Source organism: Raphanus sativus, chromosome 2 (genome assembly GCF_000801105.2).
Source record: "Raphanus sativus cultivar WK10039 chromosome 2, ASM80110v3, whole genome shotgun sequence".
NCBI classification, from domain to species: domain Eukaryota; kingdom Viridiplantae; phylum Streptophyta; class Magnoliopsida; order Brassicales; family Brassicaceae; genus Raphanus; species Raphanus sativus.
The window spans coordinates 30,052,977-30,073,428 of NC_079512.1; the positions used below are offsets into that span (position 1 = coordinate 30,052,977).

The 20,452-nt window shown below is 34.4% G+C and overlaps 4 protein-coding genes and 1 long non-coding RNA gene across 5 annotated transcripts; 3 read left to right on the forward strand and 2 right to left on the reverse strand.

Annotated features, from left to right (window-relative positions):
• Nucleotides 1–83: 83 nt before the first annotated feature.
• On the reverse strand, nucleotides 84–3,102 carry LOC108836608 (uncharacterized). Its single transcript, XM_057003026.1, has 9 exons — nucleotides 2,864–3,102; nucleotides 2,620–2,684; nucleotides 2,470–2,531; nucleotides 1,408–2,385; nucleotides 1,232–1,310; nucleotides 1,039–1,143; nucleotides 806–934; nucleotides 623–723; nucleotides 84–497 (listed from the first exon to the last, which is right to left on the reverse strand). Exons 1-9 carry the CDS (start codon nucleotides 3,006–3,008, stop codon nucleotides 266–268), a joined length of 1,896 nt encoding a protein of 631 aa, XP_056859006.1. The 5' UTR covers nucleotides 3,009–3,102; the 3' UTR covers nucleotides 84–265.
• A 2,297-nt stretch (nucleotides 3,103–5,399) lies between these two features.
• On the forward strand, nucleotides 5,400–6,981 carry LOC108836818 (uncharacterized). Its single transcript, XM_018609920.2, has 4 exons — nucleotides 5,400–5,549; nucleotides 5,853–5,995; nucleotides 6,075–6,185; nucleotides 6,525–6,981. Exons 2-4 carry the CDS (start codon nucleotides 5,879–5,881, stop codon nucleotides 6,777–6,779), a joined length of 483 nt encoding a protein of 160 aa, XP_018465422.1. The 5' UTR covers nucleotides 5,400–5,549; nucleotides 5,853–5,878; the 3' UTR covers nucleotides 6,780–6,981.
• LOC108827553 (general transcription and DNA repair factor IIH subunit TFB2) lies at nucleotides 6,800–10,301 on the reverse strand. Its single transcript, XM_057003027.1, has 16 exons — nucleotides 10,162–10,301; nucleotides 9,927–10,084; nucleotides 9,670–9,846; nucleotides 9,286–9,354; nucleotides 9,111–9,204; nucleotides 8,889–8,989; nucleotides 8,768–8,813; nucleotides 8,625–8,684; nucleotides 8,463–8,531; nucleotides 8,298–8,381; nucleotides 8,104–8,187; nucleotides 7,913–7,998; nucleotides 7,739–7,829; nucleotides 7,525–7,605; nucleotides 7,296–7,370; nucleotides 6,800–7,202 (listed from the first exon to the last, which is right to left on the reverse strand). The coding sequence occupies exons 2-16, from the start codon at nucleotides 10,037–10,039 to the stop codon at nucleotides 7,065–7,067; spliced, it is 1,368 nt and encodes a 455-aa protein (XP_056859007.1). The 5' UTR covers nucleotides 10,040–10,084; nucleotides 10,162–10,301; the 3' UTR covers nucleotides 6,800–7,064.
• Nucleotides 10,302–16,960: 6,659 nt separating this feature from the next.
• On the forward strand, nucleotides 16,961–18,796 carry LOC130508456 (uncharacterized). The gene is made up of 3 exons (XR_008942903.1): nucleotides 16,961–17,089; nucleotides 17,168–17,236; nucleotides 18,630–18,796. It is a non-coding gene; the product is annotated as an uncharacterized LOC130508456 (long non-coding RNA).
• Nucleotides 18,797–19,263: 467 nt separating this feature from the next.
• On the forward strand, nucleotides 19,264–19,791 carry LOC130508682 (uncharacterized). The gene has a single exon (XM_057004308.1). The coding sequence runs from the start codon at nucleotides 19,264–19,266 to the stop codon at nucleotides 19,789–19,791; it is 528 nt and encodes a 175-aa protein (XP_056860288.1).
• Nucleotides 19,792–20,452: the final 661 nt, after the last annotated feature.

Here is a 20,452-nt window from a genome sequence, read left to right on the forward strand (position 1 = left end):
TGATACTACTACCGAAATGATTTTTTAAACACTACACATTCTATATGCTAAACAAACTATCAAAATTGATCAGGCACTAAGTATGGCGAATCTTACTTAGTTCTTCTCTAAGCTCCACAATACCAACAATGAATATATTTTTTTAATATTGATCAACTATAAAAGTGAGCAAGTGTTTTATACACACTAAAACAAACTCACTTCTCTTACTTCTCAAAGATCCAAACCAAATTACAAGACTCTCGTGTGAATTAAACCGAAGATTTTAGACATGTGATGGCACTCTCATTGTGCAGCTCTTAGGTACATGAATGCTATGGAAGTTTGGTCCCTTTGGGACAGTTGCATGTCTTTTCTCCCCAGAAGCAACAACAGCACAAACAGAAGGTTTATTGCTGATGGTTGCAGCTTCCTTAGATTCTCCATTCATCAGCGAGGTTTCCTCCATGGTTATAACTCTTTTACTTGCCACTTGCTTCTTTGTACCTGATGCAACCCTGAGGAAATGCAAACAATTGTCAGATTACATGCCAAGGAAAAGCAACTGTGTTCTTGACAAGTCAAAGCAGTCCTCTGAAGTGAGAGACTGCACTTTCTTTTTATGATAAAGCAGATTCTCTACCTCTTGGAATTCACCATATCTCCAGAGGCATCGTGTCTAACAAGTGTTACGGATGTTCCTCTAGAAGCTTTTAACCTGGAAGTTGTTGTGTTCTTCTCCAGCTGCAATTGAAATTGGTATATCAAAGGAAAGAAAAAACAGACATAGATATGCTTTGGTTTTAATGTTTCAGAAAGAACTTACTCTAACTGGCTGATGTTTTGGACCAATGTTTTCAGCATGTAGTCCAAGAATGTTTGTAGTTTCTTCTTCTTTGGCACGTGCACAATGTGGTTTCTTCTCAGCATTTGCTTCCTTGAGGATTCTTCTTTCCTGTAATCATGTAAATACTCTTCCATCAGAAAAAGAAAAACAAAAACCAAACAGAGTTGTATATTAGAGAGTAAATCTCTTTGGTTGGTTGTATTGTATCATACATCGGTTCTTAGTCGGAAAGGCTTTGGATTCGTGAGCTTAGGTTTTGTATACTTGACTGCCGAAACAGTCTTGCCATTGAAACACTTATCTGCTGCTGTCATCGCCTGGTTCAGTAGAAAGTACATTAGCAACACATAACATATAAACATGAAAAAATCTCATCAGAAAAGTATACAGAAGAAACTTATAGACCTTTTGAGTGGTTTTGCAAGTTTCTTTCCTACCAAAGACTTTCTTTTTCAACAGAGGGTTGGGGGATTGGTCAACTTTCCTGCAAGATTCAGACAAACCAAGTATATATATCTGGTAAGGTTTTGTGAGTAGATAGATATGATTCAAAGTAAAGCAAATAAAATCATTTTCCAAACCTGTTATTGTCCATGGCTGAAGCATTTTCCTTGTCATCATTTTCTGCATTAGTAGTATTTTCTTTGTCGTCATCCTCCAATGCTAATACATTTTCCTTCTCTTCAATCTCAGTAGTCTCACACTGCTTTGCTTTATCCAGTTTACTCTCCTCTGATACACAAGTATCTTCTCTATCGATATCCGCTGCAATAGTAGCATTCTCTTTGTCTTCACGATCTTCTCTGGACAGGAGTTGGTTGTCCTTCGCCTTAGCCTTAGCTTTCAATGTGTCTGACACTTCTTCTGATTTGTTTTCCACCAAGACTTGATTCTTAACCCCCTTGGCCTTACCTTCATGAGACTTTGAAGGATCAGAGGTAAGCACAGGCTCTTTCTTTTCCTTGACCCTCTTTTTCAAAGTAGCAGAACCTTTGACCTTTTCACCAATCTGTTTCTGTGAATCAAACACTCGGCTCTTCACCTCTCGTGTCCTTAGTGGTTTCTTAGACGGAGTTGTTGAAGTCCCAGCTTTATCATTAACCCCCAAACCCTTTCTTTTGCTTTCAACCTCGAGCTTCCTCATCCCACCACACAACTTCTTCACCGAGGAACTAAGCTCCACAGATCTCTTCAGTTTCACCAGCTTCTTCGGAGAAACAAACACCAAAGCCTTTGCAACAACTCTGTTTTCAGCCGCTCTAGTTGCTGCTGCAGTTCTCGGATGCTGCTGCACACTCCTGAAAGCTGCTGGAGGACTCTGCATTTGCTTCTTCTTCTTCATCTCAGTTAACGCCTTGCGAGGAACTGATGACTCTTCTTTTCCTTTTACTGCTTTTGCCTTTGGAGTTGCATTCTTCCGCGTGGGAATAGCTTTGACTTCTTTTGACCTCATGTTATTATTAGCCTTATGAGGAATAGATGAGATCATAGCCAATCTAGAAACACTTGATCTCGAAGGCTTTGCAGGAACCGTGTTGGGGCATTTAGGAATCTCAGCACTGTAATAATAACAAGAAACATGTAATGTTTAAAACACACACATCATCTCAGTGAGGTTCTTCTCTAAGTTAAAATTTATTTACCTGAAGTCCTTTCTGTAAAGAGCTTTACGAAGACGAACACTTGGACTCCTAGCTGCCATGACCTAAGTAAATGTCCGATTAAACATCATAAGTTAACGTATCTAATCAAATCAAATGAAGAAAGAAAGGTTTGAGCTTTTTGCAGCTTACCCGAAGAACAAAGTTTTTGTAGATTGCTTCTGAATCCATGAACTCTTCATGCTTCTGGTCACATCCTAAATAGTCATGAAAGTCAAAACAGATCAAAATCACAAGCTAATTGGTCAGTAAAACCCTAATTTAGAAACTTTCAGATCGATCAATTGTGTAGTTTCTCAGATCTATGTGACATTTACTATTTGACTGATCACAAATAGACAAAGGTAATATGTAAGAGAGTGAACAAGATTCTAACCAACTCTGGAACAGAACCAGTAACGGTCGTCGCCTTCTGGGCGATGATCTGGTGCGGTGAGATCTACAAACTTGGGTGCTTCTATCGTCTCGTAGAAGTCTTCTTCGCTGAACTCCTCCACTATCATGTGCTCGAACTCCTCCATTAACGCTAGTTCTATCACAAAGTAGAGATTTTGCTAAGAGAGAGAGAGAGAGTAGAGTGTGTGATTTGGTGCGTTGGTCTACAGCTCAGACAAAGAAGAAGATGAAGAAGGATCTTTTATTACAGAACTAGCCGTTAAGAGGGTTCCTTGTAATAATGGTTTCTTTCCAGGGGTACTTTCGTCAACTACAGTGTTTTTGATTCACTGGAGCTTTAAACGCATCTTCTCTCCTATCAGACTCTTCAGCTTTAGGCAACTAGTAGCCGTTAGCTAGGTTTAAGATAAAATAAACATTTGGAGAAAATGGTGTTTTCATAATTCCATTTAAGCATCACCATAAAATCACCATCCCAAATCCAGACAGAAAAATCCTATCTGTATTAGATGTAAAAAAATACTCAAATATTTTTTTTGGGATGTTACAAATCATATCCAAACTCGAAGTATTATTAACCGAACATATTCAGAAAATTAAAAAACCAAAACAACTAAATACAGAAAAAGAACAAACCAAATATCCAAATTAATATGCTGTACAAATATTTAAAACATAAATATATATTTCAAATATTCAATTTCATATTTATTTTAATATAATATCCAAAATAAGTATTACAATTTTAAATAAATACGTCAAATATCCATTTTTATATGAACAAATATTTATTTTTATATTTTGATTTTAGATTTTATTTTAGATATATCCGAATCAAACCAATATAACAAAAGCTTGAATGATATATATATAATTACTTTATGGAGTTTTAAGATGTGATACAGATCAAAACCAAACCATTATGTTATATCTGAAACCAAAACCGATGTATTACAGATAAGTTACGTTAAATATCGCCTAATATTTTTGGAGGCCAAATATAAAACCACGAATAAAATATGATGATTGTGAGTTGTAAAACCAAAACTATTTGAAAAATACAAAACAACTAAAAAGTCAAATGTGTATAGAGAAAACATAAATTTATTTTTGGGAGACACACTAATTTTTTTTAGATACCTAAATTTTTGGTTTTTGATATTATATTAATTAGTTAAATTACCCTTAACTATGCAAATATATATATTTTCAAAAATAAACTAGATTCTGACCCGCCCTTTGAAAGGACGGATATATTTTTATTTTATTTTTTGTAAAAAAATTAACCTTTATAGTTTTGTTATTTTTAATAGTTATATCTGTGTTTAATATTTTAATATAACTTTTTGTAACAATATTAAGTATGTTAGGTTGCATAACTATACATTTATGCCATCTATATTTAAAAATTATTTTTTAAATTTATTTCTAAAGTTTGTAACATATTTTATTTACTTAATAATTACCTAACATTATTATTAAGAATATTCGTACCCACAAAAATGAATCGTAGTCGACCCGAAAATCAAAGTCTCATTATCTATTATATCTGGCATATACATTCAGATGATTTTAAAGTGTTATATCCGAAAACCAATATCAAATCTAACCTGAATCGAAAACCTGACAACTTTTTTTGAAAAATGTTTGATTTTTTTAAATATATTTTGTTATATGTATATATATATATGTGTGTGTGTGTGTAAATGAGTTAATATAATCTTCACTAACTTTAAGTAAAATTACATTTAATAATTATTTTTAATCGAATAACCTATTTAAAATTCATAAAATATATTTTTTATGAATAACACTTCTATAATAATATCAGCTGATCATTTTCCTAATTTTATAAACCCGTTATATTTTTTTTACATATGTTTTTCAGAAATTTATTTTTATATTTGTATCTTTCTTTGTAATCATATATAACTTTTTGATAATCATATTTGTGTTTTTATTTGTATTCATATTTTAAAATGATTAGTAAGAAGTTTTGATAATTATATTAGATTTATCATATTGCATAAATATACATTTGTGGCAAATTCATTTAATACAACAATGCTCCCTGAATGTTTTTGTTTATTAAATAAATACTCAAAAAATAAAAAATGAAGATGATTATGTTTGGTGAATTGGGTAGGTAACGGTATTTAAGATGATTACATTATTTTTTTTGAGCAAGATGATTATTAAGTTATTATCTTCCACTATTTGCATCTTTATTTAATTTTTATTTATATTTGATTAAATAAGATATATATCAGTTACAAAAAGTAGCCACCGATAATTAGGCAATATGAGTAGTGGTTACATCCACAATCTATATATTTCAGTTTAGATGCAGTTATACTAAAAAGTATGTATCATTAAAATTTTAAATTGGACCTAACTCATATCAACTGGTCGAATAGATGACTAGTTTTTTGGCAGAATGTTGCAGGATAGGCCAAGCCCGCGAGAAGTGAAAAGGCCCATTCGGAGCCCACTATGGAGGAGAACAGATTGATAGAAGCAATGGTTAAATCTTTGGTATGGAAGTCAAAACGAGAGAGATCAGAAACGGTGTTATCTCGCCGCCGGTGCCGGAGTCCACCGTTGATTGTAGCAACCGAAAGTATTTAACCGGAGTTTCTCAATCCGTAATTGAGTACCAAAACGGGGTTAGTTGCATAATAAACTCTCACACTCGTATAGCTCCGTCTCGATTCACTGCTGAGATTTCCTTCATTTCGTAGTGTCTAGGATGCGAATGATTCCATCGTTTTGATCTTCAGATCTGTGTTTTGATTATATTTGAGCAATTATATGCGTCGTCGATTTTGACTTAACTGATGCGCGACGACGAACAATAGTTGTTCAATTTCTCAGCCAAGTCTACGTTTTGAACAGTCATGTCCATGTTTAGTTGTTTTACGCATATTTTTGGCTGTGTGATAATGCTGGAGGAAATTTGAATATTGCAGAATCCATTTGACTGTTGTTTAGAAAGATGAAGAAGCTGCTGGAGTTTGGGAGAAAAGCAATGTTCTATGTGAGAGTACTCTCTGGGTATGAAGAAAGGAGAATCCGTAATTACAGGTTGCAACTCGAGAAGCGTATTCAGCAGGTTCCCTCTCTCTCTCTGTTTATTCCCACACCATATAATATCAAATGATCTGAAGGATGGTTAAACCTTGCTGTTGCAGGCCCAACAAAGGAAAGCAGAAATAAACAGACTCCCAGAGAAGATTGTGTTATCTGAAGTCCGCCGCATGGTTGAACAGATGCAGAATTTGAATAAGCAGATTGAGAATACGGTTAGTCTCTTCTTGTCTTTCTTCTCACTCCAGAGTTTGCAAATTAATTTACTTTACCCTCCCCATTTTGAATTTATCGTTTGCGTGTCATAGACTACTGAATTAAGTGCGGTGCAAAATGTTTGAGATATTGTGCTCTTCTTTGGTTCCCACATTCGTTTCTTCTTGTTTACGATTTTTAAAAGCATTTGAGTTTTGGAAGGAAAAGCGAAAGCAAAATCTCCAGAGTCTTTCTTAAATCACAAAGCTTTTTCACCCTTTGTTCTGCTTTTGTTAATGTCAAGTTTCAGAAAGCTTTCATGTCTTTTAAGTTTTGTTTCGCGTCTTTTACCAATACAGGAGGCTCAGATTGAAGACTACTTCAAACCGATAGACAAGCAAGCTGGTACGATAATGGAGGTTCAGCTGGAATCAGAGAAGAAAACGATGGGGACAATGATGAACGCAACACAAGAGGAAACCATCAGAAAAATTGAAGAAGCTGAGAGGCTCGCTCGGGCACATGGAAATGCAAATGCAACTGTAGATGCAAACATGGGAGAGAAATTCCAAGATTCACAATCCTCTGCCAATGAGAAAGTCCAAGCAAAATAAAGTCAGTTTTTGTATTCAGAGTCTTCTGAAAAAGTCCAATGTTTCAGATTCTCTGTTGGATTTTAATAATATGAATTGACTGAATAGAATCAAGACCGAGATTGTGTTCTGTTTAGCGTGCAAGAGAACTTATAAGCTGGCTCTGGTTGAACTATCCAACAGCAACCTCGTTTTTGTCAATATAGTATATTGCACCATCGTGTCAAAAACATATGTTGTAGTATCGAAAACATGACTTTTTTTTTAACAATAAGAAAAGAAAATGGTCTGAGCCTCCTTTTCTTCTCACTTGCTATGGGTGTGAAGATACTCACGCATCTGATTGTGAACTTCGGATTTCACAACAAGTCGCATTCTCTTAGAGTCTTCCCAAAGAAGACCTCCCAATTGTCTAGTAAAGTTACAAGCTCCGTCAAACACATCCTGTTTTTACACAGTTCCCAGTACTGAGATTTACTATAATGGCTCTGAGGTATGAGAATATATATATAGAGAAAAAGAGGGAATCTGTTTTACCTTTGAAGGAAATTCATCATAGAAGTGAGCTTGTGTCATCTCGATTCTCTTCAGATCAGACTCCCAAAGCCGTATCTGCCAAAAAACATTAAACAATGCACTTACCTTCGTTAGCGCGCGCGCGCGCACACACACACACCTCAATGAACTGGAAAGTGGCGGTAGTATACACTTTTTCAACCTATAAACCAATCATGATTGGCACTAGATGGGAGAAGAGAGTATCGACCTGGTCGGTGACATTTTCTGGAATAGATGGGACTCTATCGGCACATCGTGGATGAGAATTCTGCTGGAGAAAAGTTATAATCTGCAACCACCAAACACGAAAGGTAAAAAAGAATATTCATACACACATCTTAAGGAAAGTGGTGGGTCTAGTTCAAAGATAGCATAAATTCTTGTTTCACAATAAACGATTTTCGGATGAAACCAACTCTTACCTGCTCTGATGTGATGCCATTGTCAAATGCATTGTACAAACTCTCCTTTGTAATTGCACACGCAATAAGGTTTGGAAGTTGGTACTCTATCCTGTAAAAATAATAGTGCAGCAACTGCTTAGACCTAAGGGATTTCAAGACTAGAGTTTCAGAAAGGTGTTCAGGAGCTTCTACCTCGCAAACAGACGTAAAATTTCACATTGTAGCTTAGATGTTGAGTAAGCATACATCCTGAAGTTTGTTTCCATCATCACATATCCCTGATGAGGAACCACAATCACAATAATACGCAAAATCAAGAGAATTATTGGTAGTAGTAGGTCGAAATGGGACAAAAAAAAAAGGAGAAATCAAAAAGGTGTCACCTCTTTTCGGACTGATGAATCTGCAAGACTGACTGATAAATTTGTAGCCAGCTTAGTAGGAATAAACCAACTGTCTTTCCTTCCCTATAATACTTATAAAGATTGGCTCAGTATATGATACACTTCTATAATCTAACTGCTGCAGAGTTGATCTCCTTTTGGTAATGAACAAATATATAACAAAGGGTCTTAACCTGTTGAAGCTTGACTAATCCCAAGTCTGCAAGGTCCTTAAGTGTAGTTCTCTGAACATCTGTCAAGGTATTTAAGTTATACGCCTGCAATTGTGTATCGACGAATTTAATTAACAATCTTCTATTACAAAAGCAAAAGATGGATTGAAATGGCTTCTGTTATACCTCACCGGTAACGTGGAAACTGAGCTCTAACAAAAACGAAATCAAGTCTGCTGGATCTACATCTCTCTCCTGAAGGCCAATGTCATTTGCTTATATTCATACTGAGAAAACAAAGCTACCAACTTATTCACTAGAGCTTGTCACGGACGGCTTGATACAAACCTCGGCATTCGATATGTATTCTCGGATAATGTACCAAAGCTGGGCATTTGTATCCATCAGCTGAAATTAATGGGTAAATAAGGTTACTTATATTATTAATACAAGTAAGAAGAGATCACTGAGTAACGTCTTGTATTGCATACCAAAAACTGAAAGCCACTCTCAGTTAATCTCGGCCCATCTCTGTCTCTGTGAAATCACATGAACGGGATGAAGTAATCATGCCACCACTACACATCTATATGACATGTACAGAAACAATACCTCTGACTCAATAAACCTCGCTGGAAGACTTTCATCATGGACGAACTGATGCCGGTTAGCTTCTCACCTTGACCCGAGTTTATGAGTTGTAGCAAAAAACACTGACAAACATAAACACTACATCATCAGATACTAACCAAAAATCCATACTAAGATAAAATTTCCTTACAAACTTCCATCTTACTAGTATTATAATTATCAATAATTAGAAACTACACACACCTCCCACTGCTGAAGTGCATAGGTTTCGAGTTCTTGTAGACTTGGAAGCTTAATGGCATTGTTGGAGTTCATAGGCTCCCGAGGCAAAACTCCACTGCAAATATCAAGCTTAGCTCATCAGCACCTTTTTCAAGAAAGGACTATATATTATCAAGGTAAAGATGTCTGCCTTTACCCAGAAATTATATGTTTCTGAAGATTTTTCTGAAATGTAGGATTTAGGCTGTAACAGGTTTCCTTTTTCCTGAAACCGTCATAAGAGGAGTCTTTACAACTATAAGCAAAAGATTTGTAACTATCAGCTTGCCCGCATACCACTCATATATCAATCAAAGCACAATGAATAAGTCTTACGGAGGAGAAGCTCAGAGTGAAGAATGCTCAAGTTAATTTCCAAACCCTCAAGAGAATAACACTAAGAACTCAACATAAAACACTCCTACACAGTGGATTGACTAAGTATTGGGGGAGCTAAACTACTCTAACTAGTTAAAAAAAAAACTTCAAAATGTTCCTTTTGAGATTTTTCAAATATAGTAAAAAAGAACCAAGTTAATACCTATCTACGGTTACAACCGTTTCAGTAAAAATCCTGAGTTGAATCAATCGGTCAATAGCAACCCCGTGTTTAGAGACGCCATCAGCAAGCACCCACTCCTTAATATCCTTGGCAGGTACAGGTTCATCAGTGAACAGAAACTGCAATACGTATTTCTTGGCGAGTGGTGGCAAAGACCTGATTCAACTCAACAACTCAACAAGCTTAAGAAGCTTTACTCGAATTTCAACAAATTGATCAGCAATATAAACTAAAACCTGAGAATGGCCTCGCAGATGAAGACATTGTTGTAGAGTTTATCTAGCTTGATGGCAGTAAGAGACGCCACCATGTCCATGAAGTTTTTCGCTATGATCTTAACTTGCGGCATCTTCGTTGATTTGAGGGGGGGATTGCTACTCTCACAGGACTGGTTCTGAAAGTTTGTGCTAGATGATTAGAGCGTCTCCTTATCAAACCCAAAATCGAAAACTAGAAGGATCGATTAGTTACCCAGAATCGAAGACGACGAAGATCGATTTCTTCAGGGACCTCTCTGCTTCAGTTAAATCTTTTGCTTAAGAAGCTGCGGTTTTGTCTATTATATTATACGACACCGTATAATTTTCTATTTCAGTATATGGGCCTTAGGACTACTAATGGGCCTCTCTGTTTTCACAGCATTGGAAACACAATTTGATCGAGTGACCATGATCTATATCTATTCTATTAATTCTGATGTTTGACCTATTGATAAAAGGTTATGTCCATTTTTTTTTAAACTGATTTTTATATAACTGCATCTATTAAATATAACACTAACCACGTTCTATTTTTCTATAGCAAAAACAATTAATTTTCTTTTGCTTCTCTCTTCCCTTTGCTTTAATCATTTCATCATTAATTCACTTTCTTTATGCTTCTTCTTCTCTCTTAATTCTCGTGTATCTCAGAAACTACTGGTTTTCATTTGCAGTCGCTTGGGATGTTCAAGACTCATAACGCTAGAGTCTGTTTAGTTGATTAAAAAACCAGTTGGATTATTGGGTTTTGATCCTGCACATGATTTCTCATTATCATCTCATATAGAAGGCCGGAGCAAACAACACGGTTACTGAGAATATAAACAGAGTACAAGTTACCCTAAAAACCAAAAGGAAGAGTGGATCGGCCACTAAATCGGACTGCTCTTTGTTCGAATTAGGTTCAGTATACACTTTTTTGGTGTTGCTTAGTATACACAATATTATATGTCAAATCTTAAAGAATAAAACATAAAAATCAACAAGAACGCGTAACAATCGATGGATTTTATAAGAAAAACAATGAGGACTGTTAAACTCTGTTCTGGGAAACCTAATCCGACAGGGGAGAAGATAAGGCAATTTACGTTTGTGCCATTAGTGAAAAAAAATTAAAAAACATCATTGGAGCGTTTCGAACCCGGAATCTGCGAACTGGTGTGTGCGTTGTTTCCACTAGGACACAAATTCTTTTCACAGTTTATGTTAATAACTGCTTATGATGTATATCTATTGATAAGAACTTTTTAAAAAATACTCAAAATAAATCGAACAGTGTCCAATTAATCATGATATAAATAATTAATCATAATTGAACTATATCCAATTGAAAATCGGAAAATGTTGACTTTATATATTTATAAAAATATGATGGTCGATAAAATTTATCCTATTTAACCTAACCTATTTAGCAGAATATAAAATCATGCACAAGTACAAAATTTATCATTATCAACAAACTATAACCTATTTAGAATAAACAAAAAACAAAAATAAAAACAAAAAGATTTTACATGCATCTACTCATTTTGTAAACTATATCTTATTAAAGTTTCAAATGATTTTATAACTAATCAAAAACATCTACTAAATATATATTTTACAACCAGGTTTATCGGGTTAACCGCGGGTCTAGATCGGGTATGAAAATACTGCTTATATCTAATTAGTCTATAAACTATATACATACCCCACTAAAAATAATTAATGTGTCAAAAGGCTATAACATAAGTGTATAGTTACACGACATCACAAATTCAATACAATTATCAAAAAAAAATTAATAATAGTTTTTTAAATATTATTCTACACAAGAAAAACACATATAAAATTTATATTTCTAGGAAAAATGTAAAACAAAGAACATATCCGCCCTTTTAAGGGCGGATCAGAATCTAACTAATTATTTCAACTAAATGTACTTTTTTATATTCTAACTGTAACCACGATGCTTAACATTTATATCCTAACTGTATATCATATTATTTTTGGGGTAACTACCACATTACACTCTTAACAATCGGTGGCCACAATAATAACTGCATGTATTATTTTTAACTAATCAAACATTAAACATGTATTAAATAAAGATGCAAAAATATGTTACTTCCCATTTCATTATATGTTACCCGCCCTTTCATTTTTAGCATATGTTATATTATATGTAATAACATTTTATAATTCATTATATATAAAATCAAATGATGAAATTTATTGCAAAACATATTACATAATTCATTAATATTTTTGTTTTCTGTAATATTATGTGTAATAATAATGCTATTATTATGATTATATATGAAATCAAATCATGAAAATTTAATGAAAAACATATAACTTGCATTTATTTAATTACTATTTGATTAATAAACAAAATTGTATTATACTTTGTTATTTTCAGAATTAATATTTATTTATTTATGAGTATAATACAAAATTAATATATAAAATGGCTATGGCACAAGTGTATAGTTATGTAATATCACTAATTTAATATAATTATCAAAATTCTTAGTAATAATTAAAAAGAAAATATTTTACACATATATGATTTCAAATAAAAACACAAATAAACTTACAAAAAATACAAATATGATTACAAAGAAAGACACAAATATGAAAATTAAATTTATAAAAAAAATATGTAAAACAAAAAATATAGAGGGCTGGTCATATTTAAATAGCAATTTAAAAATATACCAGGGTGGGTCATATTTTTAACCAAAACAAAATTGAAAACCTACGGGTTGGCGGGTCAGCGGGTAAGTTTGACCCGCAACCCTTAACCGTGCGTATACCAGATCAATTTTTAAATTGCTATTATTTAATAAATAAATTTTGATTAAAATTTATACATAAATATGATTACAAAAAATATACAAATATAATCAGAAAGAAAAAACAAATATCAAAAATTAAATTTAAAACAAAAAATATACCCGCCCTTTTAAGGGCGGGTCAAAATCTAGTATTCTTTTAATTCTTCAGCATGACCAGTTGATAAAAATTGTGTCCACTATATTTTATAACTGTCAATATATACTTAATAAATACTTTGATCAGCATATTTTATAACCTCTACTCTACGTTGATTAGACCCAGAATTCACGGAACCCACTTCTTCTTCTTTTTGAAAAAAATTTGCTTCTTCCTTATTCAATCCGTCTGTGATTACTTTTTGTTTCTGGTCGAGTACTAACTCTTTGTTATCTTGACTCAAATACTACAATGTTCTGATTTTCTTCAGCTTTTTTTTACCAATCAAAATCAGAAAAGTTTGGTTCCTTCTCCTTGACTTTTGATATAAGATTATCAGACTTGGAGCATCTACAGGAGATTCGTTTGGATTTGATTGACAAGAAGTAAATTAGTTTGGGATGGATATGATGCTGAAGAAAGGGTAAAAGTATAATCTTAACAGAGAAAAGCTAAAGTTTATAAGCTTTGTGAAGGTGATTGAAAATTGAATTTAGAAGTTGTCGTCAAAACCAAAACGGTGACAGCGGAAAAAACGACGAGCTTTTAATCGCCCTTATCTATTCTTACTAATTTTTAAAAACAAATTAAAATTAGATAATAAATAATTAAATAAAATAATTATAATGTAAAACCAAAAAATATTAATCTTATATATAAAAAAATTAATGAAATTATTAATAATAAAAATAAATAAATATTAAAGTAAACCACGTGAAATAATTTTGGTTCTCTATGTCATAATTCTCTCTAATCATATATTAAAAGTTTCATTAAAATCTAAATTATAACAAATCAAATTTATTTATTGTTATATCAATTCTATTAAAATTGGGTTATTTATTCTATTAATTTAGCAACATGACCAATTGATAATTACTAAGTCCAATTTAAAAAATACATGGAACCCTATAAATATAACTGCGAAAACTTTTATATAACTGTTTATATGCCGAGATATAACTGCAACAACAACAAAGAAAGTTCCATAATGATAAATTCTTATTTTTTTAGAGATATCATATTTTTTGTATATCGAAATCCTTATCATAGAACTTCTTTGTTGTTGTTTATCTAAATCAAACTCCTTAGAGCATGTTTATTGTGGAGTTTTAGGGTGAGGTTTTTAGCGTAATATAAAAACCGTATTTTAATTTTAAGTAAGAAAAACTAAGAACCGTCTCTTAATAGAATATGTTCGAAATGTGTATATTTTTGCAGCTATATTTATAGGTTTAGAGATGTGAGAGAAAAATTAAATATATCCTAGAGAAAATTAAATATTAAGAGATATAATTGGTTAGCCTTGATTTAATAAAAATATATTTATTAAAAATTATAAAACAAAAAATATATCCGTATTTTTAAAGACGGATCATAAATTTGGTTCAATTATTTTAAAAAATCGATTTGCAGATGCGGGTTATGAGTATTTTATTTGGGATGGGTGCGGGTTGACAGATTTTAGATTGCGGGTATCCACCGACCCGAAAAATATTTAAAAATAAAAATAAAAGAAAAAGAAAAGTAAACACTTTTTAAAACATATGGTAATTAAAAACAATCTTAAAATCTAAATATATATAATTTTATCATAAATATATTTTTATAATAATTAAATTAAATAACTTTTTTTATAAAATTAATCTATTCTATTAAAACACAAGTATGACCAATTGATATATGTTGTGTCTAACCTATTTTATAACTGTCAATATTATCTTAATAAATACTTTGATCAACATATTTCATAACCTCTACGTTGACTAGACCCAAAATTATAACCCCTAATAACCGTAAAATTAAATGGGATGGGTGCCGGTACAAATTATTTGTTTGCAGGTTGTGCGGATTATATTTTTTGACCAAAACAAAACTAAAATCTGCGGGTTGGCGGATTTGACCGCCGGCGCCGGTCCATGTATACTATAGACCTCACTCAAGGTAAGGATTTAATTTTGTAGTTTAAGAAAAAAAAATCAATGAACGGACTTTGAGAAAATTTTGAATAAATGCATGGCCTGTAAGCGACCGCTTCTACTGCCTCCTCTCCAGTCTGGGCCTGTTGACCGGCAATCCAGTCCTAACCGAGCGTATATCGGATCAATTTTTAAATTACTATTATTTAATAAAATATATTTTGATTAAAATTTATACACAAATATGATCACAAAAAAACAAAAATATACCCGCCCTTTAAAGGGCGGGTCAGAATCTAGTGTTATCATTAATTCTTTTTCTGTTTTTATCTTTTTCTTTTTTGCAAACTTTTCTTATGTTATTTAATTAGTTTTTTTAAACGCTGAATAATTATGCTATTACAAACTATGAAAAATATTATAGATGATTCTACGACCGACAATTCTACATGTCCTTCTTGCGCCATATTGTAGATCTGTTATAAGTTTTTTCTCTTTTAATTCGCATAATTCCGTTTTTTCTGGGGATCGAAACTCAGGCTTCATAGTATAGAAATATTAATGAACTTTTAGTCAAACTAGATCAAACCTTGACCAAGAGGATTTCCACATTTAATTAGGTATTTCATCTATTCTTTTAAATTTCTATATTATTATATTATATATTTGAAATCGTGCTTCTAGTGCTTTATTGAAACCAGTACCACGCGTAAGAAGAAAGAAGTTCAAGACAGTTTATTTTATCTGATTCAAATGATCAAAATGATTGATGGTAAACCTTAGTTTGGTTTAGAATATTTTTAAATGTTTTATAGATTATATTCGGATTTTTAGAGCACCCGCAATGGAAATCCTTAAGTGAAAGTCCTTAGAAACAAAATAATTAAATAATCGGTAGGTTTCACCAAAAGTTAAGGATTCGAACTTTAAAATTCTCAAAGAAGGATCAGTCCTTTGAGAATTCTTAATACGTGTCGGTCCGCGATTGGTTGATATTTTTTTTCTTAAATCTAAAAAGGAAAAAAAAATAATTAAAAATTAAAAAATACTATTTCTAAGGATTCCTTTTGAAGACCCACTATTACGGGTGTTCTTAGAGCATCTCCATTAGAGTATCATGATGGGTTTATGGGCTCAGTTTCTTAGGCCCGGAATTAAAAAAGAAATGAAATAAATGGTTTAACTCGGCGAGACGGGCTCTTACGAGTGAGCCCGTATGAGACGGGATCAAGCGACGTGGCACGCCCGGATTGGACACGCGAGATCGCGTCACACGACGAAGAAACACGGGTTTGGAGAGAGAGGATTCATTTTCTGTTTTGTCTAGAAAAACTAGGGTTTGTCGGGGAGAGAGGCGATAGAGCGATTTCTTGTGCGAAAGTGAAAATCCGGTCATCTTCTCCATCAAATCGACGACGTAGTGTCCCCTCCACGATCTGAGGTAACCCTCGCGTAGATTCACCGAACGTAGCGTCTATTTTTGGGATCGAAACCGATCCCCTCAAGTTGAAATCTATTTGGGGGTTTCGGGATCGGGTTTTAAATTGAGTTCAAAATCGTCTAGAGGGGTTCGATTTATGGTTTGATTTATGGTTTGATTTCCATTTCGATTTAGGTTTTTTTTTCAATTCGATTTAGGGTTTGATTTCCAATTCGATTTGGGGGTTTCGGGTTACGGTTTTAAATTGAGTTCAAAATCGTCTAGAGAGGTTCGATTTATGGTTTGATTTATGGTTTGATTTCCATTTCGATTTTGTTTTTTTTTTCAATCTGATTTAGGGTTTGATATCCAATTTGAGATTTTTCTTTCGTTTTCTTCTGCAGATGGAACCCGCAGACGAGATGAGAGACTCCAAGTTTCGATTGGAGCACATCAACATGCTCAGTTTCGTTGCGGATTCCCAATACGGCATTCCGAGAAGGTGTCCGTGTGGTGGGAGGATCATTGATGAGGTCAGGGGTAAGGAGGAGTACGACTCTCTTCCGGGGAAGCGCTTCTTCAGCTGCGCAAAGTACCAGGCAAGTATTTGTTATTTCTGTTATTTCTGTTATTTCTTTTAGTTGATAAATGCACCATTGATGATTTTTGTTTCTGTTTTAAACAAGGCTGATGGGCTCCATTATCGCCAGCCTTGGATCGAAGGTGTGCAGGAGGAGATACAACGCCTGACTAGGCGTCTGGAGGAGGCGGAGCAGGTTATGAAAGTCGTCCCGGAGCTCAATCAACAGATTGATAGACTGGAGGTAGTGTTTCATACATTATTTTTTTTTTCATACATTTTTAAAGTACAACTCTAATTATGTTTTATGCGTTTGATCCAGGGAGAGGTTTATAACCTCACCGTGCAGGTAGCTCACCTGGAGAAGCTCTGCTTCGAATGAAAATCAAAGGTCAGACTCGAACTGAAAATGTTTTTTTTTTTGTAACCGTGTGATTGATGAACTAGAACTACACTTAGTGTTGATTGATGAACTAGAACTGATAATGTTTTTTTTTAGTTGTAACCGTGTGAATGATGAACTAGAACTGATAATGTTTTTTTTTAGTTGTAACCGTGTGAATGATGAACTAGAAATTATTGGTTGCTGTGATTTGAGTGTTGAACTAGAACTAGTTTTGAAGTCTGCTTGGTAGCTGCGATTTAAATGATGAAGTACAACTAGTCTTGAATATTGTCTTTAAGTAAACATTAACTTTGTGTTTGTGTGGTTGCTGTGATTTGATGCCTAATCAATGTTAAATAGCTGTTAGCATAGGAAAACATTTAATTTTGGTAGTTGGAGTGTTAGGAAAATAATCAATGCCAAAACTAGTTTAAAAACACAAACACACAACTTAAAAATCACAAACAGAAACGCAATTAGAAAACACAAACCGAAACCAAAATGGGTCATTTTCCCTTTACCTCTGGCGGGTATGTTAACCTACTAGCTTCCCAAACCATTGAAAACACCCACGTAGAGTCTCCCCCCGTCCCTAAAGCTGCTGAAAGGAGGAAGTGGTCACCAAAAGAAGACATCGTGCTGATCAGTGCCTGGTTGAACACCAGCAAGGATCCGATTGTCAGCACATACCAGAAAGGAGGAGCATTTTGGAAGAGAATACAAGAATATTACAATGGTAGCCCACAACTCTCTGGCTTTGCGCCAAGAGAGTTAAATCAGTGTAAGCAGAGGTGGGGCAGATTGAACGAGCAAGTCTGCAGGTTTGTGGACTGTCATGAGGCCGCGTTGAAGGAGCAAGCAAGTGGGCAAAACGAGAACGATGTCATGAAGGCTGCTCATGACATCTTCTTAAATGACTACGGCTCCAAGTTCGGCCTTGAACATGCGTGGAGGGAACTTCGGTATGATCAGAAGTGGAAATCAAACTCCAAAGATAGTGCAAAGGAGAAAAGGAAGGAATGTGCGGAGGTGGAACCTGAGTTCGAAGAGGTTAGGCCAGAAGGTGTTAAAGCAGCCAAACGCAAGAAGCGTGGCAATGAAGCTTATGATCAGTTACAGACCATGCTAGGGGTCAAAGATGCCATCTCGAAACGGAGACTCCTTGAGCGTCTCCTTGCAAGAAAAGATCCACTTTCTGAAACAGAAATGGTTCTCAAAGACAAACTCGTTTCTGAATTGCTTTGACTGCTTGGTTGGTTTCTGTGTTCTGTTTTGCTTGCTTGTTTGGATTATCTTGCTTGCTTATGTTATGAATTACATTATGTGACAAATTCGTTTCTGAATTACATTATGTGTTCTGTTTTCAAAAGGTTCTAATTTGTTATGTTTTCTTTTGCAGGTTGTCACGGGTCTCAACTGTCTCAGCTGGCTTCTCTACTGGCTTCTCTACTGCCTTCTCTACTGCTTCCTTATTTGCATGCTTCACGGGTTTAATGTAATTTGTTTTAATGGCTTCTCTACTGCCATTTGTTCAATGTATTTTGTTTTCGGACTTGACAAGTGCAGTCTTTTGTTTGTCTCTGCACTTGTTTCTTTGCTTCACGGGTTGTAACAAAATGTACTATCTCTGCTTCTTGTTTCAGTCACGGGTTATGTAATCAAACTCTATAAATTATGCCTTTCTTTGCTTTACTTCTCTTGCAACTTGTCTTTCAATTAAATCACTTGTGTCATCACTCACTTGCATCTTCTCTATTTCAACTTCTCTCAACTCTTTAAACTTGTCTATTTCAACTTCTTCTCTCAATTCTCTATTTCTCAAATCTTTTTCTTTTCTATTTCTCTATTTGTCAACTCTTTTTCTTTTCTATTTCTCTATTTCTCAACTCTTTTTCTTTTATATTTCTTTATTTCTCAATTCTTTTTCTTTTATATTTTTTTATTTCTCAACTCTTTTTCTTTTATATTTCTCCATTTCTCTACTCTTTTTCTTTTATATTTCTCCATTTTTTTCTAAACACTCTACCAAAAAAATGTCTTCTCCATCGTCTTATGAAGATGATGCCATAGATGATCAAATAGACAACACTTTTGAAGATATGTTCGACCAACAATTTGATCAAATGTACGACGCAATCGTTCATGGTGCAGCCAACAAGCAGAAGAAACGAGCTTATATCGAAAGAGAGCGGGAACAAGGACACAATCAACTATGGAACGACTATTTCAGTGAGCATCCTACATACCCACCAGAAATATTTAGGCGGCGTTTTCGAATGACCAAACCATTGTTCCTTTCCATTGTCGATCGCCTAAGTAATGAAGTTCCATACTTTCAGCAAAGACGAAATGCTCATGGGAGGTACGGGCTATCTGCACTTCAAAAGTGTACTGCAGCTATACGTATGCTCGCATATGGTCAAGCAGCAGATACATATGACGAATATCTCCGACTTGGTGAGAGTACTGCACTTTTATGTTTGGAAAAATTCAACGAGGGGATAATACAATTGTTTGGAGATGAGTATCTACGCAAACCTACAGCAAATGATCTTCAATAATTACTCGATATTGGAGAGGTTCGCGGATTTCCAGGAATGATAGGAAGCATCGACTGTATGCATTGGGAGTGGAAAAACTGCCCAAGGTCTTGGAGAGGACAGTACGCACGAGGTCACGGAAAGCCGACAATTGTCTTAGAGGCTGTGGCATCACAGGATCTTTGGATATGGCACGCATTTTTCGGTTTACCAGGTACCCTCAACGATATTAATGTTCTCCAACGGTCACAAGTTTTTTCTGACATTTTAGATGGTCGAGCTCCTAAAGTTAATTTCACGGTCAACGGCCACAATTATCGTATGGCGTACTACCTTACCGACGGAATCTATCCGAAATGGTCAACATTTATCCAATCCATCTCACTACCTCAAAGTCGTAAAGCCGAGCTTTTTGCTGAACATCAAGAATCCGCCAGAAAAGATGTCGAACGTGCTTTCGGAGTTTTGCAATCGAGGTTTGCAATAGTTAAAAACCCGGCTCTACTATGGGACAAGGAAAAGATTAGAAAGATTATGAGAACTTGTGTCATACTGCACAATATGATAGTAGAAAACGAACGAAACACATATCATCTGTCTGATACATCTGAGTTTGAAACCGGAGAGTCAAGCAGAAGTTCACAGGTTGAAGTCTCGCAACCTACGGCCACCCCTTCCACCT